Here is a 23,898-nt window from a genome sequence, read left to right on the forward strand (position 1 = left end):
CAAGCATGGAGTCCACAGTTTGAATTGCTGTTTTCTGTTTTGACTGCTTTACAGTTTTCAATTATGAACTTTGTGTGTGATATCTATCTAAACAAATGTTGATTTGTATCTTTCAGGCTGACATTTTGCTTGACCAATTGGAGACTGTGCAAAAAGACTTGAGTCTCAAAGAGGTTGAATTGAAGCACCTGACACTTCAGTTGCAGCTACTAACAGAAAGGAATGCAGCTCATGTTCAGGAGCTCCAGGAGCAGATTTCTTACCTGAAGGTAAAACGCTGAAATTCAGATCAAATCAGTCTGAAAATACACAATACTACTGCAGTTAGTCTCAAGTCAAACTTACTTTTTTTCTGAAATGAGGTAATGAACTCTTTTCATGGTACCGTCACACAAAATGGTGACAAAAGTGACTTCCGATTTATGGGTTTAGACCGGCAAAGCTAAGAACTGAACGCTCTTGAACTCAATTTTATGTAAATAATAAAAAGTAACCTCACCAATTGTAATAGAAAATATTTACAATATTTCTTTTATGAATGTCCTACCTCACTGTATTAGTTTTCCTCTCTTAGATTGTTCACAAATCAAAATAAAAAATTATGATATCCTCCAATATTGAAGGTTCTGTTAAAAATATGGATTCATTTGAGCAGACATTGTTCCAATGGTTTCTATTTTGGCTGATGTTAAGATACACATTGCTGAATGTCCGCACGTATTTTAATTGCTTCCAAGGCTAAATGTAGTTATTATTTTACAGGGTATTTTATGAAGTAATTGTAAAAAGAGGAATGGTTTGGCACAGCGAATATTTTATGTGCAGCTGTAACCGGATCAATTCTGCGTTGTGTTTATGGGAATAAATGACGTAGAAACACAGCAGCACCCTCGGAGACCACCTCCATTTATTGTGGATCTGACAATTTTTCAGAAAGGACAGACAGAAATCACGGTTGTTAGCTGCCCGTCCTAGCTACATGAGAGTGACAGGTAGAGGGAAATCAGCTAATCCTTACATTACATTAAAATGTCAAAATCTTTCAAGTTTTTGTATATTTTTTCAGTAACGGCATTTAAATAATGCCCGGATTATGGGCATAACTAAGATAAAATGAGGATTCATATTGTTAACATTACAGGACACCCACCTCTCCCACCGGACAGTAAAACAGAAAGGGGGGAGGGAAAGCGAGCGCACAACATATAAAGAAGAAACCACAGAAGAAAAACGAACTAAGAAGGGGCTACCAACTTGACACTTAATTCAGGGGGAGAAATGAACTTGGGGACAACCAATATTTTGTGTAATAAAAATGGAAAGATCTCATCTCGTTACACAGCTATTAAGCCACGTATATTCCGCTTTCAAAGTAAGAGCGGCCAAGAAAAAAGTTCAGTATGTATTTAGAAAATTATTGAAAAATAGACTCTTTTGGCACAGTTTCAAATTAATTTGATCTTTTCAAAAAAAGTGTTCCCAGAGATCGGACACAGTTATGAGCAAAAGCAAAGGGGAGCAACGTTGGAACTGCGACTGAACAGCAGCTCACTGACCGTAGTAGAAAATAATGAAAAAGTAATTAGTTTTACTTTAATGTAAGACACACTGAAATTGTTTTACTTTTGCTCAGTTTTGGTGATTTTTTTTTATGAGCAATTTAGGCAACTTTTAACTGGGCAAAAAAAATGTTTTGCTGCTCCACGTCTCATACCCGAAGCCATTGTTAGCATTCAATGAAGTACTTGTAACCTTTTTCTAACTTTGATTGGGTTGTAAGATGGAAATAATATCGTCCATTGGAATTTGGGGAAGCATCTAAGCGGTGTTCTGTAGGCAGGATTACTGACATTTGTAAACTATCTAAGAGAGGAAAACGGATATAATTAGGTAGGACATTTATAAAATAAAATATTGATCAATTTTCCATTACAGTTGGTTGGGTTCTCTTTGAATATTCACACAAAATTATGTTAAACAGCAATCAGTTCTCTGCTTTGCCAGTCCATACCTTAAACCAGAAGTAACTTTTATACACTGATGGCGTTGTCGCCATTTGGTCTGATGTCACTTCAAAAAGGGTATATTTCTTTAAAAAAAAAAACTTCTTCTAACCAAGTCAAAATGCAAAACTGATTTCAGGAAAAGGTTTCAACCCTCACCATAAATGCAGAGGAAAAGGAGGAATACATCCAAGTGGAAGAAACTGAGGAGGAGACTCTTCCCTCAGCTCTTATTCTGGAGAAAAACCAGGAGATTGACCACCTGAGTAGTGAAGTCCAAAGACTGGAACAGGAGCTGGAGAGTGCACGAGACGACAAAGTCCATGTAAGATCACACTCAATAGTTGAGGATTTGGTTGCATATTTTTGATCTCAAATAAATATTGACATTTTTTTTATTGTCTGTTGTGAAATCTATCTTTATTTAAAGGCTCTAGAGGGTGAAATTGAGGATCTGCGTTCTCAAGTTGAGCGTCTTCAGTCTGAAATCGCAAGAGTCCGCCATGACAAACAGGAAGAAGAGGAGCGCCTTCACGAAGTCATCAGCACACTCCAAGCAGAGCTTGCCACATTAGGCCCCAACCTGCATGAAGTCAGTGACTCTCAGGATGGAGACAGCTTCAACCCCTCACCTGCACCCAGCCCAGAACCTCGCTGTGTTCTCCCGGAACAAGAGACGGGAGGGAAGCCGAGCAGCTTGAAGCACGAGCTCAACCAGACTCATTCTGCATCCTCACATTCGCTTCGATCTCGTCTCAGAAGCCTCCAGAGCCAGCTCGAGACTGCTGCAGCAGAGAAGGAGAGTCTGGAGCGACTTCTGCTCACCCAGGAGGAAGAATACAGAGGACAAGGGGAAGAATTTGGAAAAAGGCTCAAAGCGGAGAGGAAAAAACTTGATGAAATCCAGGATCTTCTCAAAGTGAAGGAAGCTGAGCTGGAGGAGGAGAAGGAGACGAGGAAACTTGCAGAGAAGGAGAGGGACAGTTGGAAAGCTCAAGTCAAAGACGTAAGCCCCTCACATGAAGAGATGGCTCACCTTCAATCCCTGGTTTTGGAATTACAAAAAAACAAACAGGCCAGCGGAAAAGAGATGGAGACGTTAAAAACCAAAGAGGAGGAAATGAAAACGGAAATGGAGATCCTTCGAGAAGCTGGGCACACGCTTGAAAGACAAGTCCAGGAGATGAGAGCAGAGATGGTGGACATGGAGAAGCTGGTCGCTGAGGGGCGGTCGCAGATTAAATCTCTTGAGGCCACAAGAGGAGAGCTCTCTGCCGAGTGTGAGCTGCTTAGACGGAGAGAAGGTCAGCTGCTGGAGGAAATTGTGAAGCTGGAATCTCAATCATCTTCAATGAAAGCTCTTATCCAGGACTTGACTATGAAGCTTAAAGATCAAGAAACAAGACGAGAAGAAGATCAGAAGGCAGTCTTGGTGGGAGGATCTTTTTTTTTGTTTAATTTTTAAATGCTTAAATGTTAATTTGCAGCTTAATTTTTTATATTTTATAATAACTTGAGGTAAACATCTTAAATTTGAATGCATATTTAGCTTTTTCATGCTTTAACTGAACTATGTTTACTTTAAATCCATTCTTTTAGTCAGTAAATCAGTTCTCGTCACTTTCCTTTTACCATGTGGCTCAGTGAGAGACTGCATGCAGGACCACATCTGGTTGTACTTAGGAGGCATCGCTTAAATGACGTGTGGCGAAAGCGCTGCGACTGCTGAGACTTACTCGTAGAGAGGAAGTGACATGAAAATGAGGAAGAAGGAGGAGGGAGGATCTCTGGTAGCTGTTGGGTTTTAAAGCTGTGCCGTGTTTTCGTTTTGTTTAAGGAACGGGTAAGAAGCAAAATTGGTTTTTGAAGAGAACCGTCAGTTCAGGTTGTAGTGCGTCCATATTCTGCCCGTCTTCCAGGTGTTTTTAAGATTTTGGCAAATATGGCTGCTGTGGTTGCAGCACACTCCTCAAGCGCTTCACCCGCTAGTTTGAAATGTGAAACTGGCATCATTGTTTTTAGGAAAGATTACACATTAAAGAAACTGTGATAATAATAGTACTGCATGTTTTTTCTACAGACTCATGCTGATGTGACCCTAGCTAAAGCAGATGCAGCTTTGAGGCAAAAAGAGTTGGAGTTTGATGACTTAAAGGCAGAGAATCAAGTGCTCAGGTCAGAGCTAACTGCAGTGAAACATGGACTGAGCACCAGCTCAGAGAAGGCTCACCAACTCCATGAAGAAGGACAGGTGAGAACAAAGATAATATTTGTGTAGTTATAATTCCATCTTCTCAGCTAGCTTGTAATATGATGTTCTTCCGCTTTGCTCTAAGACCAAAGACCGTGCTCTCGTTGATCTGGAGACCGACAATCGGAGACTAAAGGCAGAACTCCAGCGTCTTCAGAAAGACCTGACCGTACAGGAAGAAGAACTGGCCTATCAGCAAAGAGAGCTCCAGCTGCTGCGACAACATTGTCATGAACAGAACATATTTTCTCACCACCAGGAATACTCACAGAAAAGTCAGTGTTTATTTTCTGTGTCCATGCTTTTTTTTAATATGATTAATCACAAAGAAAAAACTGACTTGGTAAATTAAACCTTTATTTTGTGATATTAAAGACCCACTCTGATAATCTTTTGATTTATTTTTAAAGCGTTCCTAGTGGTCTTTTAATTACGGTATTATTGTTGTTTTTTTCATAGAGAGAAAATAGTGTCACCCCGATTTGTGCGTTTGTAATTCTTGATTTGTTTGTAACTTTGGATTTGCTCATGCGTTTTTAAATTAAAAAAAAATAAAATGTACACATGCACAACTTAAAATTACAACAGCCTGCAACTAACTACACACACATCTTTAAAAATTACGCACACATGAATCGAGAGGATGCTATTTTCTCTCCATAGTTTTTTGCCTAAATCAACAAACTTGTCAATCTCTAGAACATGGTTTCTGCTGAGTGGCAAGAGTTTATTAGAAGTTTGCCTCTTAGTTGATGCGGAGCAACCCCGCCCCTTTTCCCTTGCCAGTTGCTGAGAGATTGGAGCAAGGAGCTTGAGCAAATTTTCTACGTCACAAATAACGTCTTTTTTTTTTTTTTTTTTTAACCTCATGTTTTCATCTGCTCCTGCCTGATTCACAACGATTTTAATAAAAAAAAAAAAATCCTCAGAAATTCAATTTTGATCTTAATCTTCTTTATATATTTCATGGATCATCAGAAGAATGTCACAAACATGTTAAAAACACCATAACCTTGATTTTTATCGGAGTGGGTCTTTTAAATTGGATCAAAAAAACCTTTCTTAAAAGTGAGATGGCAGCAAATGCACACATTGATCATTTTCCTTCCAATCCCAAATATCTCTCACAGCTTTCAAGGATACTGTGGCTCTCAATGAAGCGTCTCTGAGTTCTCCAGAGGTTTTACGAAGACTCCAATGCTCTGAGGACAGAATCCCGGAACATTTCCACACCTCTGTCCTTGATTCTCATCTGTCTGGGCTCAGTGGTGTAAACAGTCCTGGTCTGGATCCCCCTAAGGTCAAAATCTCTCCCAGGGTTGTAATGGAGCCTCTGCAATCCAGAACCATCACCCCTGATCCGTCCACACAGAGAACCCACTCCCCAGGCTCTCTGTCAGTGTCTGACAACTTTTCATTGGTTGACTCAATCGATGCTGAAAAGGTATGCTGTGCAGTTTTTTTTTTGTTTTGCATACATGTTCTAGAAAAAAAAACATCTTATTTTTTAATAATCACATGTCCTTAATATAATCTTCTTAGGTGCATGAGTTGGAAGGACTAGACCAGACGGCTCCCCCATCTCCATTTGACTCTGCCTCATCCATATCAGCACAAGAATGGGCCAGTGATGGCTACGGCAGCAGTAAGTAGTATTTTTGCACTCTAGCAGGAGGAAATTAAGATGCACTTTAAAGCTCAAAAAAGTTGATTTTTGCATGAAATGGGCCCTTTAAATGTCAAGACACATTTATTTAAATATTACTTTTAAAAGCAACAAATGTTGAGCAAAGAACTTCAGAAAAGATTGTGTGCTGTACATTATATAAATGCAGCACATGCATTATATATCAATATACACGTAAAAACTCAAAAAGTTGATTTTTGCATGATAGAAGCTCTTTAATATGTGGGATTATCACTTAAAATCTGAAAATTCAAATTTCAGATTTTAAGGAATGCTTTTAATTTTCACACTGTCCAAGTTTACACGTTGTTATATTTGGAATTAGTTTGAACATCCAATAACGTTTAAGTCCCGTCATCACCATATTGTGAAACAAGTGTCTTCATACAGTATTACATTTATGGATATTTGAACATTGTTTGAGCTCATTGCCTAGCCCATTTCAAAGTGTAGTGCTACACACCAACACAGAAACGTTTCTTTGTGGTTCTTATCGGTTTGATTTTGAAGTTCTTACATCCCCACTGTTTGTAGCCTCCTTTGTGTTTTTGTCATTTGCTGCTGAACAAACTTTTGTATGTTCTTTTGGTTCAGATGTAAGTTCAGAACTGGGTGCCAGGCTGAAAGTGGAGCTCGAACAGACCGAAAGGCTGGATGCTCAGTTCGTTGAGTATCTCCGCTGCAGAGGAATGAATCCCGCCGTGAACACTGATAGTGCCGCTGGCAGTATGAGCTACAGTGAGGATCTGATGTCTCCAGAGCTACAGGTATGATCTAAACACAATTTGTATTGCCTTTTCAAGGTGTATTTTGAAGTATTTCTCACTTGGTTTTAAATGTTTTCAGGGTCTGTTGAGAAAGGTCTATCACGAAAGCTGCAAAATTCTCACTTTAAGCCAGCGCCGCGTCAGCCCTTCAGTGAAACAGAACGTTTCAGCCTACTCATGCAGTCAAACTCAGTCTAAGGACAACTCTGGTCCTCTGGACTATGAGAATGAATCACAGCTGCCTCATCCTCCCATGAGCTGGCAGCAGGAGAAAAGAGCGCTGCAGGAGACTGTGATCGCTCTCAGAGAGCTGCTCTGTCGAATGGCACAGAGGCACTCACAAGTGAGTTCTGTTGGTTTATTGTAAAAGCTTAATTTTCATGAATCTTTCTTGTTCTTAGTTTTATGTTCCATGAAAGTCTCATTCTAATTATGTTTAGGTTCTCAGTAAAATATGTACTTCATTTACAGTTCTGCTGAATTTTAATTTTATTTTCAACTGTAATCTTTACTCTTGCTCACTTAGGTGGATTTATGTGAGGATAACAGGCGGACAGCTCAGCTGCAAATTGATGGAGCAGTTGATGTTCATATGAGGACAGAGCTGGAGGAGAAGCAGAAGCAGCTACAATGTGCTCATGATACTCTGAAGGAACACAAGAACAAGATACTTTCTCTCAGGTAAACGGATACTTTTAACACATTTCAAATTTTTTAACTCTAAATTTCCAGTAAGTGGTATTCAAGCAAAAGTTTAATTCTTAGAGCAATACAGATACATGATCCACTCTCTGTCATATTCTTTTTATTTATTTATTTATTTTTACATAAGTTGCAAACGCACAAAACTTCAACAAGGGAGAGAAAAGAGGTAATGTTAACCAGTACATACTGAACAGGCCTATTTTCATTATGACTGTGTCCAATGCAGAAAAAAATCTAGTCTGGCTGTAAAGGCTTAATATGTTCAACTCAGTTGGTCCATATTTTAATAAACACAGATTTTCTGAGACAAATAGAAAAAGTGATGGCTTCCATCAGATATATGCCATATTTTTTTCTTCATTTTTTAAAATTTTCTATTTCAACTTAACTTGTTGGCTTTGGGGTGATAGAGAATCTTGTCAGGTACTTCCATTTAAGTTCCTACCATGTATACGAGTTTGTACAACTCCATTGAGATTTAACCAATCATATTAGATATTGTCAGACTTCCTTCAATTTCCCATTTTTCATTAATGTAATTGTGTTTAGTGCACTTCTTTTGACAAAAATCCAACAAATTTTAAATTTAATCCCATATTTAACACATTAAGTCAACAAATAAATACGAGCAAAGTTAATGTCAGCTCACCTATTTGTGGAAACTTGACGTTTGCTACTTCTGGTAATGGAGAAAATCTTCAAAGCATTACATTTCTTCACATAAAACTTAATTCACATTTCAGATATGATGCCTTTTCTTTCTTTTTTTTTTGCACTCACCAGAATAATTTTTTTTTCCTCAAAAGTTTGTTTTTCTTAGAAAAAATTGCTGCCTTACTGGTTGATGAGATTTTAAAAAAATCTATTTTTGGTAGCTTTTTATAATAACTGTTCTTAAAACTACTTGTAAGACATTAACAAGCATTAATAATTTGGTACTAAGCTGCTTATAAATACATTAATTAGCATTTTTGTTGTTGCAGGCTGACTCTAGAAGAACACGATGAGGCTTTACAGAGGGAAAAGGCCAGAGTCCAGGAGCTTCAGCGTGAACTGGAACAAGAAAAGGCTCTAAACCTCTGCAAAGAAAGGGATAAGGAAGAACAGAGAGAAGTAAGTGCTTTGTTTGTAAAGAAGTTAAATGTTTTTGGATCTTTTAGAGCAAAAAAAAATGTTAAAGCTTTTACTCTTACATTCTAGGCCTTGCAAGTGTCTTCTGAGGAGCTGAAATCTGAGGTTTTGTCTCTAAAGAGTCAGGTTAAACAGGAGATGGTGACCTGCAGTAACCTCAGGCAAGAACTCCAGATTGAACAGTCCCGCAGTGCGCTGCTTGAGAAACGCCTTGAAGACACCTTGAAGATACTTGAAGATGGACGCCAACATTCTGCCCAACAACAAGAGCTCAACTTGAAAGAAAAAACTCATCTAGGCCAACTCCTGGATGAAGCGGAGTCACGACTGGCTGAGATGCACTCTAAGCTCGCAGATTCTCACAGGAAAATCGATGACGAGAGGGAACGCTGCTCACAAGAGATGAACCAGCTCAGCAGAAGACATGAGGCCGATGCCGCCAGAGACAGGAAGTTCATCTCCGATTTGCGCTCCCAGTTGGAGCAGGAGAGGAGGCAGGGTGAAGGCCTGGCCGACGCTGCAGAGAAACTGAGGACTGAACTGCTGCAAAGCAGGAGGAAATGGGAGGAAGAGGATAAAACCAGGAGAGAGGAGCTTCAGAGGGAGCAGGACGCTGCTGCAAAGCACAGGGTTTTAATCAGGACTTTAAAAGAACAAAAACGTGAAATCAGTTGTGCTTTAGAGGCTGAGCAGGAGCGGCGCCGACACCAGGAGAAGGAAGTGGCTGAGCTGAAGGAGAGGCTCCAACTGCTGAAGAATAAGGAGAAAGAGATGGAGGAGCAGTGGGAGAGGGAAACCAGAAAGATCAGGCAAGAGCAGATGGAGCGAGAGAGGAGGCAAGAGAGGACCAAAAATAAACTGGTGAGAAAACATTAACTTTCTCTATTATTTTTGATTTTTACAAACATTAAAATCTCCCAAATGTCTCTTAAGCTGGAGTTGCAGTCGCTGAGGCAGCAGGACCAACAGCGTGTGCAGGAGCTCCAGCAAACTCTGGCAGAACTTGAAAAAGAGGAAAAAGAAATGGCTGCTCAAAGGCTAGCTGGAGAAACTTCAGAACAACAGTCTGCTTCAGCACATTTCCACACTGAAACTGAAGGGATTCATTCTAGCATCTCACAAAAACACCAACAGGTGCTTTAAAAATTATCTCCAACTAGAAACACTAATAGTTTGTGTTTTTATATTTTTAGACAAATACATATATCATTCTTAAAATGTTCACATTTCTCTCAACAGATGTCCTCGTCATCCTCTAACCTGCTGGAGACGTTACTAAAAGAGAACTCTGAACTAAATGAGCGAATAGCCTCTTTTAGTCAGGAGAGGTCCACCTACAAACACAGACTCTCCACATTAGAGAAGCAGCTTCGGCGCACAGAAAACGAACTCTCTGCTGTGAGCACCGAAAGAGAGAACCGACCCATCAATGACCCGAGCAGCAGCAGCAGGGTCAGTGAACACATGGGAACACCCTCACACAAACTTGAAAAACTTTGTGTTAAATAAGTTACATGTAAATTCAAATTTTGGTTTGGTATGTTTAAAAAAAAACAAAAAAAAAACAGTCTAACCATTTGCGTTTATTGCTTTGCAGTTGCAGCGTTACTATGAGCGTTACCTGCGCGCTGAGAGCTTCAGGAAAGCTCTGGTTTATCAGAAGCGGTACCTGTTGCTGTTGCTGGGAGGATTCCAGGAGTGTGAACAGGCCACACTGTGTCTGATTGCTCGCATGGGAGCGCGACCTTCAACCCCCCTTTCAGCCCCCCGCAGACCCATCAGACGATTTAGAGCTGCTGTTCAAGTCGTCGTTGCACTCTCAAGGTAGAGATTTGCACATTAGAATATATTTCATCTGTATCACATGGAAAAAATAATTAATTATTTTTATATTTTTTTTAGAATGAAGTTTTTGACTAGGAAATGGCAAAAAGCAATTCGAAGGCCGTCATTGTCTGCTACTGGGCATGCTGCTGGTTAGTTCTGCATACACAGGTTATATTAGTCCTCTAATTGTGTATAAGAGATTTTTTTTTGTATTTTAAAGGACCTAAAGTGGACGTCTTAAGACAGCAGCAGCCAAGATCCAAATCAGATTTGACCCAGAACAGAGAAAGTAACGCCGTCCAAAGAGCCACGGTTTCATCTCTTGTGCCACCGAGTAAATCGCCCTTCAGGTTGCACAACAGGTTTGAATTTTGTCTTCTAATTAGTACTATGAGGTGTTTATCCACTTAATCAGATATACTGTTATCTTACCTGTTCAGGTCCCATTCCAGTTCCACCATGGCCTCTGTCCGTTCAGATGGAACATCTCAGGATCCGGAGCGATCGCTGACAGAATACATCCATCATCTAGAAAAAGTCCAACAACGGTTGGTGGGAGCAAAGCAAAGTGAGAAATGATGAGTTTAAGTAAGAATAAAACCTAGAGAATTGCTTTTTGAATTTTACGCTTTTACTCATTTGGTGCACAAAGGCCATTGGAAAATAAAATGAGGCTTCGAGGTCAAGGGATCGGCTCACGTCTCGTCACGTTATTTTATTCATTGCTAAATAAGATGGAAACAAAAAATATCCACAGAAATGGTGATGGTTTATCAGCATTTCATCATCAACCTGCACTGCCACATCACTTAGTGGGTTCTGAGCACCTTAGTACATCCCAGATCAGGAAAAGTTTTGAATGAGACAGAAATAACAAAATTAAAGAAATACATTCTTTACATTTTTAATGCTGCAAACAATAAAAGTACACATTTTTTGTTGTATTTTATCTGCTTAGTTTACATTTACCAGATTTTTTCCATCCCAACAGCAATGCAAAGCTGGTGAATTTTGTTTTTTGTTTGTCAATTTTTTTTCTGGAACTCCCCAGGACAACATGTAGACCAATATCTGTGCAAAGATTTCAAATTTGGATAAGTTTTTTTTTCTGATTTGGGATTTTTGGATGGAATGGTGTCATTTACCATCACTCTGGGAAATGATGCATGATGGTAAAAACATCAGACTACACAATATTGTTCCAAATTAACAAAATTTAAGCAGTATATTTGAAAAAAACAAATGATGACGGTTAACAAAAAAATATTGTATAATCATTTATCAAGCAAAAACGATGTGTAGTCTGATACTGGCCTTACCACTGGTTATCTGGCACTTTCGGGACCTGGGTGCATTTAACTATTTACAAATTCAACCAAATTTGTTTTACCATCTTTCAACCTAGTAAGCAGGACAGATTTAGTCCTGTCCCCTAAAGAGGAAAGGAGGATGCAGTCAGCCTGTTCCCCTGATATGATTGGCTATCGGCAGCGCTGGCTGCAGGAGAATAGAACATGGCTGTACCTGAGCTGCTTGTCACCCCTTTACCTGTCTAGCCCAGGTGAGTGTGAGTGCAACACTCACCCCACCAAACAACAATGTCTTTGAGGACTGGCCTTTCAGATCTGCTCTTAACTGCATTTGCTGCACATGTTAGAAGCTCGGCTGACATAAAAGTTTGTTTTTGCTCAGTGCTCGTGCATTTTTTTGTGTAAACTTTTACTGTACGTTTTCTTTTTTTAAGTTTATCTTTTGATCATCATTTCTGCAGAGTACCAGGCGTTCTTTAGAAATGTGTCTCTTGAGTTGTGTGCTGGACTGTTTACATGCTCTCCTGCTAGTTTACAGACCCTCACAGTCCCAACTTAACATTATCACTCCAACAAAAATGGCGAGCAATATCAGAGATATCCAGCCATACAGTTTTGAGCCAGATACCAGCTCGGACAAGGAAAACAAAGACGTGTATGGATCTATTTACCTGCAAGTGGATGCATCAGAATGAAGTGGAACAGGAAGCTTGTGGACTGCTGATTGTAGCTTTTACATTTCTTCTACATGCTTTTTCCAACTGCATTTTTGTCTGTTCCTGATTTTCAGGTATTTCAATAAAGAAAATGTAAAAAAATAATACTAATTTAGGCTTAATTTTGTTTAATGTATGTATCCCGCAACATGTTTAGAACACAGAAACAGAGTTTTTGTTGGACTGGGTCTTTAAAGAAGTCGTTTACACATTGATGGTGTTTTTAAGTATTTCACATAACAGGACATTTTTAATGATTTATTAATTTGTGGTTTGACCACTGAAAGCACAAAACTAAAATTAACTCTTATAAATTAATTAAAGCAGCTAGTTAAGCTGACAATAAAAGTAGCATACATCTCCATATTCATATTGATAAACGGGTACAATTATTATTGTACTTTTTACTGGTGACTGATTGTACGTTGCAGAAGACTGAAAAGGATGGTTGGTTGTTTTACTAATTTTCCTTCTGTATGTTTTGTTTCCCGTTAGGTTCTGCCGTCCTCCAGACCCGTCCAAAGTAGTCTGATTACTCCGACTGAAGTTTGCCTGCCTTGATGTTATTCAACAGTTTATCATGCCTTACTCCCATGAAACACCAAAATATCAACCTTGTTCAATTTTGTTCAAATGTAATAACATTAAACATGTTTTCTAAGGAATTGTTTTTATTTTTATTATTAAACAATTTACATATTTTTGTGTGTCCACAGAAGATGCTGTAATAGCACGTTTTTTCTGTGATTTTATTGTTTTTAAACTATTGTTTAGTGCTATACAAATGAGACTGATTTGTATATATGTAAACATGTTTTGTTTCCGATACTTGAAACTACTCGACATGCAATGTTGAATAAAGATAAGTTGTTTTAGTCATAAAGACTTTACATCTGGTTTCAAAATGACATGCTTTATCACAGGATTTTTTTTTTATTTATTAATTATCTTAAACTGGATGAGTTACAGAAAAAGTGTTTTAATCATAAAGCAAACATGTTATTTCTAACTATCCGTTCAAGATGACTTCCTAAATTGAATAAATTAGCGTTATAAATTATGTTCAGGTGTGTAAATCTTTTATTATGTAAACGTTACCCAACATAGCCAATGAGCATCCGCGTTTTCATTGACGCTTTACCCATTTCCTCAAGAGTTGTTCGTTTACTACACCAGAAGATACCGCAGACAGCCGGAAAACACAACTCTGTCTCACCTCAGGACTCCGCCCACCTTTTTTTCTGTTGGCGTTCAAAACGTTCGCCATTCAAGGTGACGCAGGTCTTTCGCACCAGTACAGCAATGCTAAGCTAAAGTAACGGCAGGCGCATGTCGTAGATTGTTGTTTTGACACCTTACCTTTAACACAAACCGTCCTGGCCCGCGTGGAAGATCTCGTTACACTTCTGTCACATTTGTCTGGGATGTATAAATGGATAGTTGACGGCATTTCGTCGTTATTTGAGCCCATATCGGGTCAAAGCCCACAGGATTTAGCCGGGAAAAGTATCGATAGCGAGGAAGAATTCACTCGAACCTGCGTAAAAACTGCTGCACGACGGCTGGGGAACAGCGCCAGACCGGCAAAACGGAACTACCAGAGGTCGGTAAATGTCAATAAGTGTGTAAATGTACTAAATAACCGCCTTGTTTTTGGTTATAAAACTGCGTACGTTTTTGTCAATAGTCAACGTAAGTAGCCTAACTAGCTAGCATCAAAATAACCATACTTAAACAATCAAAAATACATTTAGAGAATAAATGCCATTATATCGATTTTGAAGCTATTAAACACGTCTTGGTTTGGATTCTGAAACGTTTGCAGAAAAGAAATTAATAAGTATTCCAACTATTATTAATTTGAGTTTCATATGACAGTCTATATATAATCTACTTACTATTTTACCTTTAATAAAGTAGTTTTCCCAGAAAATAATGCTGTGACATTCTGTTGTTTTTGTGATTTGCAAATGTCAAACTTAAAATTTGTACATATTTGCTCTAAAAGTGAAAATAATTGAGGAACAAGTGATATGTTTATATTTGTAAGTGATCGATAAACAAATATGCACACTTTAAATCATTACTACAGCATGATAATAATGGAATGCACCCTAAAAGGGTTATTTTTGTATGATATGGTATTAATATCTAAATATTTCTGTATTTTTCTGTCACAGTATTTACGTTACAGATGATTTTTGCCACAGCGACCAAATAGAAGTGAAAAGACGAAGGCGAGGTTAGTCAAGCTTTTTTACCTGAAGCTTCTCATTAAATCTGTTAAGATGTGTTTTACGTATCGTTGGTGATGGTGTTTCAGATGTAGTGATCACCTTCGTGAAGAAGACCTTTACTGGGGTGGCCCGTCTACTCAGGCTGCAGAAACCTCCTCCGTCCCAGTGTGAGACACTGAATCGATATGAAGAGTGGCAGGTGGGTCCACCACACATTCAGATGGATGTATTTGGTCAAAAGTTGCCTCCATTGTCTTCACGATGATATAACTATAATATCTATATATCTGCTTTGATTTAAAATTGGGTTTTTAGCATTTTTATGATGGAGAACATTTAGCAATCAAGGACTCTTATTTGTCATTTCCCCACAGGGTGAAACAAGATTTGTGACTCTGATCCTGGGCCAGCCGATTACAGTGCAATATCCAAAAATTAAGATTCAATAGCGTTTCTGGGTATTTCTTTGTTCAAATTGTTCTGAATCAGATGAATAAAAATGCTGTTTGAAGAAGCTTAATCTACAAATCTATAAGCTCTGTGTTCTGCTCTATTCTGATGCATCCGCTTGCCGACAAAAAGATCCATGTACGTCTTGTTTTGCTTGTCTGAGCTGGAATCTGGCTCAAAACTGTACGGCTGGATAACCCCAATATTGCACCTCGTTTTTGCTGCACCAGTAATGTTAGGTTGGGTTGTGAGGGGCTGTAAGCTAGTGAGAGAGGGTGTAAAAAAAAAAAAGATGACGAAAAATGAAGGGAGGCTCACTCCACAATTTTAAGGTGAATTTCTAATGAATTCCTGCTGCTTTTTTTAGTTTATTTGATTATAAACGGCATAATCATAATTAAAACTCCTTTTGCAATAAATCAAAAAATGATCAAAGTGGGACTAAATGAGGACGTCACAACTTTACTGAAGATATTTCACATCAAGTTTTCCAACATTTTAATTCCAAACATATATCTTATAAAGATTTTGATGAAGCTAAATGTGTATTTAACACAAATACTTTAAATTGTCAGTGTTATTGTCACATATGTCAAACACTTATATAGTGTTTTATCTGATTACCCTACTCTCCCTTTATGTATCCAGCCTGTCACTCTGATGGGTATTGATGAGCTTCAGATGTCATGGCTGAGCAATACCGAGTCTGGAATGGGTACGTAGATGTACATTGCACTAGAGAGTGAAAGTATTGTAAATAATCGGTATGTTTTTTTTTTTTTTTTGTCACAGATAAGGCAGTGAGTGGGTTAAATGACAAGAGTGGGAATAATCCCTTTCAGAGCTCCTTACCTCCTTTGATGAGGAAATACAGGTAAGTGATGCTGAATTTTAGATTTTTCCTTAATGCAAAAACCACCTTGAGTTTGTCAGCGCTGTATTACTAATGCTGTTTTTTCTTCTGGATTTAAGCGGGACAGCTCTTCCTGCTGGGCTACCAGACCGAGGGAGGGACAAGGAGAGGAGAGGTTCTCTCCAACTGCTGCCTTCCAGACCAGTGTTCAGGGTGGGGACTACTAATCCTGACTTGACGTGCTCTGGCACTGGACACAGCCGCTGCTCTAAACCAAGTCTTACTGTCGAAGAGGTAAATTAGATTAACCCTCATTTCATGCGGAAGTGCCTGTTTTTCCATGCTGTTTTTTACACACTGATTTAACGGGTTTGATTAACTGCTTTTTAAACTGTGTTGTAAAATAACAAACAAGACTAATTTCAATGCCTCATTAGAAATGTTAAGATTTAATTCTTGGCTCTTTACTATCTTTCACTAGGCTATTAAACAGAATGACAAGGAGCACTACAGACGCTTATTGGAAATAGTGAGAGAAAAATACAGCAAAAGTCAGCCTCTCCCCTTCAGTCAGACCAAACCACAAGAGTGAGTATCCTCGTTGATTCAAATGAACATTTAAAATCCGTTTTGGTGAAACGTTTTTGCTGATTAGTCATGGATTTTGTTTTATCTGGTTGCAGTGAATCGCTCTCACAAGTTAGTCACAAAACCGAAGCCTCTGGAAAATCCTTTGATTCAGCATCCAGGAAAGTGGGATATCCAGGTGGGTGGTGTCTCCTGCTTTATTTGAGTCTTCAGTATTTGCTTAATCCTGTATGTTGTACTGTTACAAGGTGGGTAGTTGGTCTTTCCACCACTATTACAGCAGTTCAGATAAACTGGGATCAGCTCAGTAATTCTGCAATATCCAAGTAAACTCAAATGGTTCCCATACTTTTTCTTGCAACTGTAAGGAAGGAAGAGAAAGGGTAGGCTCGAGGAGGGGTGCATCGTGGGTTCTGCAACTGATGCTCTTATAAGAACCACCGGGTGTGCATCTGTTGCTCATCACACCATCACAACTGGGAAGTTACTCTGCATTCCCGCTCATGGGGTATAATCCAAATAATGATCCCCAGAAATGAAAAACACACACTGTCATATTACTGTAATAACTGGTTAACTTGAGGTTTTTGTTTTACTTTCACTTTTATTTTAAATGGCCAACAAACAGCATGACATATTTTTGTAAGTTTTGGCCAAAATCCTTCTCATTTTCTCGAGTGTTGGCATTCTTTGTCTGATTCTGACGAAGTTTAAAGCTGCTTTTCGCTCTGTCAGAATCAGCTGATCTAGGCGTGTTTCTTAGGTGTGGCCGGCAACATCTCTGCTGTTAAATGCTTCCTATATTTGGTTCATTATTCATGGTGAATTCCAACACAAGATGTTATCTTTTACAGCTGCGCCAAATGTGTTCACACACAGAAACGTGTCTGCAACTGCAAACAGGTTTGTGAGGTTTTCTCTCAAGTTCTGTCTAAAATGATCAATAGTTTTGTTTACTCGAACTTGATCTTTCTTTAGGTGGGGGGGCCTGACCTTAAATAAGTCTATCACTGGAAGCTTTGAAGATACACACCCTGTTAGATGTGCAAAGGTAGCTGATGCTTCCTTTCCTTTTCTTGCATCTGAACTTATTTGACTTATTTGTAGGCGATCATGATTGTTTCCTCTAAATAATTGTGTTGCAGGCAAAGCAAACCACAGAGCTGGATCTTTCTACTGAAGTGGCCACACGGTTGAGTTTAGTGGACAGAAGTTCACCTGCTGGCAGCATTTATGATGCACAACCTTTATACACGACATATGCAAGGCACAGCGATGAGGACGTACCGAGGCTGACCAGGGTGAGAGGAAATGTTCAGCTCGCTGTGATCAAACTGGCAGAAGAAATGCACTGACTCGACTTATGTCACTTTGCAGGAAATGGCAGCAGAGGTGACTGGAGCTCTGACCCAAAGTGATCCCAACCGGGTTTTAAGTTCCGCGTTCAAACTGCGAATCACACAACGAGATCTGGCCACGCTGCAGGAGGGAGGCTGGCTCAATGACGAGGTGGGAAATTATTTTTTAGTTTCCTTGTATTTTTTTTTTTCTATGTTAAGCTATCCTTCCTTCTTATTTAAAAAAAAATAAGTAAACTTATTTTTCTTGTTTCTGAGATTTTTTTTTTCAAAGTTTGTGTAAATGTGCATTAACTGATAAATGTTTTGATTGTTTTTTGTTTAAAGGTTATAAACTTCTATCTTTCCCTGATCATGGAGCGCTGCTCCGGAGAGCCGAGCAGACTGAAAGTGTACTCCTTTAGCACCTTCTTTTTCCCGAAGCTGCGGGGAGGAGGGCAGGCTGGAGGACACGCTGCTGTGAGGCGCTGGACGAAGGCCGTCGACCTCTTTCTCTTTGATCTCATTCTGGTTCCTCTGCATCTCGGCGTTCACTGGGCAATGGCTGTAAGTTGATTCATTACAAGAGAAACTGGATTTTTTTTTTCTGTTTTTTTTTTTTTTTTCAATCTACGTAAATCTGTTTAAATACCCACTCCGATGAAAATTGTGTTTTGAATATTGTAGGACTTCAAGATATAAAGTGACACTCTTGAAATAATTTGAGCATAAAATTGGCAACAGACTATTAGGATCTTTATGTTCTGATCAACATTTCATCCTTAGGTTATAGATTTCAGGTCGAAGACAGTGAAGTCGTATGACTCTATGGGTCAGAGACATGAGGACATCTGCAGTCTACTTTTGTGAGTCCTTGTCTTATGTTTGTTTATTTGTTTTTTACAGATCCGTTCTTGTTAGTTCCACAGACTTTGTTATTTTGTGTTTTAAAAATGTCTTGGATTTTATTTGTTTTCCAGACTTTACATTAAAGAGGAGCACATAGCAAAAAAAGGCAAAGAACTGGACAGTGCCAAATGGACAATTGGGAGCCTAAAGGCCTGTGTAAGTAAACCCATCAATGTCCAAATGTGTTTTCCTGTCACTGTGACTTTAATGACCTCTGTGTTATTTGAACAGGAACTTCCCCAGCAGAAAAACGGGAGCGACTGCGGTGTTTTTGTTTGTAAATATGCAGACTTTATTGCAAAAGAAAAGTCCTTCACCTTTAAGCAGGTACCAGCATTTTCTACTTACCGTATATAAAAGTAATGTTATTGGGATTTAGTTTAGATTACTCACATTGTTGTCTGTGTTTCAAGCACATTTAGAACAGTTGAAAATCCAAAAGAAATTTTGACTCTTTCTACATTTATTATACTTTAAATATTATTTTTTAAATCAAACTTAAAAATCTTCTTTCTTTTTCAGTGCCACATGCCTCTCTTCAGGAAATTAATGATTTGGGAGATCCTCCATCAGAAGCTGCTATAAAGGGTTGCAATGAAATGTGTTTTCAGTGGGATCATCAGATGTGTTCACGGATCTCAAAGAATTCATGGACCAAAGAGTTGGACTTGACTGGTTGAAATTTCACTGAGAACCATTAAAGCAAAACACTAGTCTTAATTTTTTTTTTGTCTTTTCCCATGATGGGGACATTAATAAACACCATTCTCTAAATAATAATTAGAGATTTCTGAGGTGTGTAAATGTGTTGCGCAAACTTTGGCACTACTGACTGAATGAATGGCTTTTTATTGACTTAGTTCAAGTTAATGTTTTGCCATAACGTGTTGCTAAAAGTGCCTTCAGCCCTCCAACACTTAGCTTGCATTTTAAGTATGCATAAGATATTTGGATTTTTGAGCTCAAAGGAGCTAGACTAAGAAGTCAATAAATGCAATTGCTGCAGTTCACTAGTGTTGTTTTCTAATTGTTTTCCCTCCCAGCAGATTTAAAATGGAAGAAAGCAATGTCATGTAATAAAAAATTGAATATTTTTTTTTTTGTTAAAAATACAGACGTGAGTAAGGCTCTATATTTGGATGGGTATATCTGAATAACAAGCATACATTTTATTTATTAATTTTCTGGATGAGAAGTTCCTTTGTGTGTGAATGTTTGTATAAAGTTTGACTTCTGAAACTTTGTGTATTTCTTTCCCCAAAATAACTAAAATATTCACTAATAAAATTAAATGTAAGCTAGAAAGATATTCATTTTACAGACTTTTCAACCATATACATTTAGTAAAATTTATAAAGTGTCAACTTTTTTGTCACAAGATAAATGTCAGGAAACTATTTTATTTCAAATTCATGTTGAAAAGAAAAAACACTACTGGTTCATTTTATAATGTAATTGCTACTAGAGGGAACTTTAAAAATGTATTTCTTGTTGTAAGTAACTGATAATTAATGGGAGAATACATAAGAACTAAGATAGTTTGAACTCGTATTTAAAAAAATGGTGGTTTGGGTGCTTTGTCAAAAAAGGTGGGAAAATCTGACCGGAAACGGAATTATGCGTCATGTCCGTCGCTGCATAGAACATTGGAGAAGGTTGGTTAGGGAGCTCGGTGTAAGCAGCACTAAGCTAGATTTAGTTTATTTGATTGCTACGGTATCATTCCTTTCAGAACATATTTCATAGCTTCAAAATGAGTGACACCGAAAAAGATTTTAAGAAGGAGGTGAGTTTTTTAGTTTAGTTTTAAACATCCGCTTGGATGTCATTAGCTTAAAGCTCCAACTAGCTTAGCTTCATGCAGCGATGTAAACCTTTGATGTCGGATACTGCAAAAAATATGTAATACTTAGTTTATTATATCTTTGAAGTTGAATTGTTTCACATTAATTCATACATTTTTGTCTTTAATTTGTCTTTCTAGCAGTAAATATGTATATTCATATCGATTACTTCGTGGAAAAACCACGCGGCCTTCAGCCATATTTGTCGGTGAAGGTTGCTGCTAATTGCTAGGACCACTTTATCTATTATATATTGGCAAAATTATTTATCTAGTGTAAACTTAATGCATACATGTTTTGTCTTTCAAGTATTTTAAATGTTACTTTATAAATATGTCTGGAATTTCTAAGCTAATGCAACATTTTGTTGTTTTTTTTCCTTGTATTTTGTTGTTTTTCTTTTTGTTTTCAAACGAAACTCAACATGCCTTATCACCCTTGTTTGTTCTTTGTCAAGGTTGAGGTTGGAAGAATGCAAAAGGCTCAAGATGTGAAGTTTTAAATGTTTGAAGCTGATGGTGTTGATGCATGCTAATGTATTGGAGGCTGAACAGAAGCGATCAAGATCTGACCCCACTTCTAGTGTTGTTATTGGCGATGGGATGGTAAAAATGGGGAAGAGGAAGAGGAAAAAAGAAGTCAGAAATTCAAACGGAAGAAAGAAGAAATGAAGGGTTGTTATGAAGTAATGAAGTTAAGATCAGAAGTATACCTGGGTATGAGTTATTTCCTAACAGTCTGTTTGTTGTACTCTTTCACCCTGTTTCTTTCTCCTTAGCATGCTTGCTTTTTTTCTTCTTTTTATCAGACACATCACTGATCAATCCCGCCATTGTTGTAGATTTCATTTAAATCCAGTCTGTCAGCTAAATAATTTATAAATCTTGTCTTTGTTAAAAAGTAATTTTAATTTTTTTTTTAATTTGCTAAACAACATGAAACACTTCTACTGGAACATTTAAGGCGCAAGCACCACCTCTTCTTGTGCTAATAATTTTATACTTTGTTGTGGATTTTTATTCGCCACCTGACTTTATTGTCTGCTCTGATCAGGATTCGAGAGGTCACTCGAGGAGTGCTTCCCCTCGGGGTTCTGCTAAATCAACTAGCCACTCACCAGCACGCTCCAAAGATGGTTCTCGTCATTCGAGGTCCAGGTCTCGATCCCGGTCAAGATCAAAATCTAGGTATAACAGTTGTTCAGTTGTTACTTTTTTCTTTTTTATGTATAATGTATTTTTATTGGTAAATCCAAACAAAAATCTTTTTTTAGGTCTCGGTCTCATCGCAGTTCACGCAGACGCTACTCCCGTTCTCGTTCCCATTCCCGTCGTCGGCGTTCCAGAAGCCGATCTCGTAGCTCAGACTACCGACGGCGCCATAGGAGCCATAGCCGTTCTCCGATGTCAAATCGCCGCAGACATATTGGCAACAGGGTAGGGTCTATTTGCTGATTTGACTAAAGTCATGATTTTTTTTTTTTTTGTCTCATCTTTACCTTCTGTGTTTTTAATCCCACAGGGGAACCCTGACCCCAGCATCTGTCTTGGTGTGTTTGGTCTGAGCCTTTACACCACTGAGAGAGACCTGCGGGAAGTTTTCTCCAAGTACGGCCCACTGAGTGAAGTGAACATAGTTTATGACCAACAGTCTCGTCGCTCGAGAGGGTTTGCCTTTGTCTACTTTGAAAATCCTGAGGATTCCAAAGAAGTAAATATAAATTCACAACAAAAAAAATTCTTTAAAGTTTTTTTTTTAAAGTATCTGCAATAATTATTTATTGTAGGCAAAGGAGCAAGCTAACGGAATGGAACTGGATGGGCGCAGGATCCGAGTGGATTATTCCATTACCAAACGAGCCCACACGCCAACACCTGGAATCTACATGGGACGTCCCACATAGTGAGTGTTCCAAAATCTAACATTTTGTAACGAAATGTTTTTGTTGGTGAGGCGCTGTAATGATCTTTCATTTTCAGTGGCGGAGGCGGCGGCGGTGGAGGTGGTGGCAGTGGTGGTGGCGGCGGCTCTCGTCGTGGCTCAAGAGATTATGACAGAGGGTATGACAGGGGCTACGACAGAGGTTATGATAGAGGGTATGATCGGGACTATGATCGATATGATGATCGGGAGTACCGATCATACAGGTTAGTTCGCCTCAGCGTTTAAGCTACATGCTATGGAAGAAAAAATAGTTTTGTGATGAGATTGTTGTTCTTATTTAGGCGCAGATCTCCATCTCCATATTACAGCAGGGGATACCGATCCAGATCTCGATCTTACTCACCACGTATGTATTTTCATTCTTTTTTTTCAGATCTATTTTGTAGGGGTTGTCATGAAATGAAATATTTATATTTTACTTACTTGTTAATTATTTCTTCTTTTCTTTTTGCAGGTCACTACTGAGCCTCAAAGATCATCAGTGTTACTTTTCCCTGCTTTTGTTTTTTGTTTGTTGTTTTGGCCAGATTTTGTACTTGGAAACACAATTTTTGGACATGTTCATATATAAAACATATACAACTGTTTTCATAAAAATGGTACATGTAGTCGCTCAATGTCCCAGAATAAATTGTAGGAAAAGTGGATCATGTGAGAACTGAACATTGTGTGGGGAAGCTGTGTCCCTTTCCTTTTAAATAAAAATGAGTCTTTTTCTTAACACAGTGGCAAACAGTAGTTTGTCAGGCAACCTGTTACCATGTGTAAAATAAACTGTGTTGAGTCTGGTTAAGATTCACTGCTGATTTTATTTTTATCCAAATGCATTTTTGTCATTTTGTTTGATTTTTTTTACATAGATCGACAGTCATGGTCCTAGTTTGTCATATTCTACATGCTGTTTGTTTTATTTTACTTTTTGTATACAAGTAAATAAAGTCACTAGCTGTCATTCCATTGCCAGTCTTTCACTCCTGTTGTTTATCCCATTACTTTTAGAAGCCAAAAATGATCAAATTTGGTAATTTTGACAAAACATTCTTTGTAACAGGTTAGGTACAAAAAGTGTTCTTTTTGGTAATTTGTTGATTGTAGGAAAAAAATTAAATTTAAATCAAATATGCAGTTGTGGCTATTCAGGGTGTTGGATATTTTAAAATTATATATATATTTTGCAAAACAATTTGGCAGCATGTACATTTTAAATGTAGCTGTAATTACGCAAAACAATACTGTAAAAAATTTCTGCTTTTATTTTGGCTTTGTAAATTAAAAATAAATAACTAAAAATGCAACGTATCACTACAGTGGCATATGTAATGTAAGAAATTATTTTTTT

At 38.2% G+C, this 23,898-nt stretch overlaps 3 protein-coding genes across 10 annotated transcripts in view; all 3 read left to right on the forward strand.

Moving 5' to 3' along the window:
• pcnt (pericentrin) overlaps nucleotides 1-13,280 on the forward strand; it is a 34,808-nt gene extending 21,528 nt beyond the window's left edge. For 5 of the 8 annotated variants that reach the window (XM_036210018.1, XM_036210017.1, XM_036210019.1 and 2 more), the window contains 20 exons: nucleotides 117-269; nucleotides 2,143-2,328; nucleotides 2,434-3,435; nucleotides 4,084-4,254; nucleotides 4,340-4,529; nucleotides 5,385-5,698; nucleotides 5,797-5,899; nucleotides 6,536-6,708; nucleotides 6,788-7,051; nucleotides 7,235-7,389; nucleotides 8,397-8,526; nucleotides 8,614-9,405; nucleotides 9,478-9,678; nucleotides 9,784-9,996; nucleotides 10,142-10,368; nucleotides 10,447-10,520; nucleotides 10,592-10,733; nucleotides 10,812-10,939; nucleotides 11,777-11,932; nucleotides 12,893-13,280. In XM_036210018.1, the coding sequence (XP_036065911.1) occupies nucleotides 117-269; nucleotides 2,143-2,328; nucleotides 2,434-3,435; nucleotides 4,084-4,254; nucleotides 4,340-4,529; nucleotides 5,385-5,698; nucleotides 5,797-5,899; nucleotides 6,536-6,708; nucleotides 6,788-7,051; nucleotides 7,235-7,389; nucleotides 8,397-8,526; nucleotides 8,614-9,405; nucleotides 9,478-9,678; nucleotides 9,784-9,996; nucleotides 10,142-10,368; nucleotides 10,447-10,520; nucleotides 10,592-10,733; nucleotides 10,812-10,939; nucleotides 11,777-11,932; nucleotides 12,893-12,924 (4,806 nt within the window). In that variant the 3' untranslated portion in view covers nucleotides 12,925-13,280. Of the gene's footprint in view, nucleotides 1-116; nucleotides 270-2,142; nucleotides 2,329-2,433; nucleotides 3,436-4,083; nucleotides 4,255-4,339; nucleotides 4,530-5,384; nucleotides 5,699-5,796; nucleotides 5,900-6,535; nucleotides 6,709-6,787; nucleotides 7,052-7,234; nucleotides 7,390-8,396; nucleotides 8,527-8,613; nucleotides 9,406-9,477; nucleotides 9,679-9,783; nucleotides 9,997-10,141; nucleotides 10,369-10,446; nucleotides 10,521-10,591; nucleotides 10,734-10,811; nucleotides 10,960-11,776; nucleotides 11,933-12,892 lie in introns of those variants that run through there. The other 3 variants (XM_024277620.2, XM_024277381.2, XM_036210021.1) reach the window with 3 other exon arrangements.
• Nucleotides 13,281-13,523: 243 nt separating this feature from the next.
• senp2 (SUMO specific peptidase 2) lies at nucleotides 13,524-20,010 on the forward strand. Its single transcript, XM_024277896.2, has 17 exons — nucleotides 13,524-14,000; nucleotides 14,578-14,639; nucleotides 14,721-14,833; nucleotides 15,733-15,799; nucleotides 15,877-15,958; nucleotides 16,057-16,231; nucleotides 16,419-16,525; nucleotides 16,621-16,703; nucleotides 17,380-17,428; nucleotides 17,504-17,576; nucleotides 17,671-17,826; nucleotides 17,903-18,034; nucleotides 18,211-18,429; nucleotides 18,649-18,728; nucleotides 18,843-18,927; nucleotides 19,003-19,098; nucleotides 19,294-20,010. The coding sequence occupies exons 1-17, from the start codon at nucleotides 13,822-13,824 to the stop codon at nucleotides 19,354-19,356; spliced, it is 1,821 nt and encodes a 606-aa protein (XP_024133664.1). The 5' UTR covers nucleotides 13,524-13,821; the 3' UTR covers nucleotides 19,357-20,010.
• A 369-nt stretch (nucleotides 20,011-20,379) lies between these two features.
• On the forward strand, nucleotides 20,380-23,516 carry LOC112149959 (transformer-2 protein homolog alpha). Its single transcript, XM_024278016.2, has 8 exons — nucleotides 20,380-20,557; nucleotides 21,669-21,802; nucleotides 21,889-22,051; nucleotides 22,137-22,325; nucleotides 22,402-22,517; nucleotides 22,595-22,762; nucleotides 22,841-22,905; nucleotides 23,014-23,516. Exons 1-8 carry the CDS (start codon nucleotides 20,525-20,527, stop codon nucleotides 23,022-23,024), a joined length of 879 nt encoding a protein of 292 aa, XP_024133784.1. The 5' UTR covers nucleotides 20,380-20,524; the 3' UTR covers nucleotides 23,025-23,516.
• Nucleotides 23,517-23,898: the final 382 nt, after the last annotated feature.

The sequence above is a fragment of the Oryzias melastigma genome, linkage group LG22 (assembly GCF_002922805.2).
Source record: "Oryzias melastigma strain HK-1 linkage group LG22, ASM292280v2, whole genome shotgun sequence".
In the NCBI taxonomy this organism is placed as follows: Eukaryota; Metazoa; Chordata; class Actinopteri; order Beloniformes; family Adrianichthyidae; genus Oryzias; species Oryzias melastigma.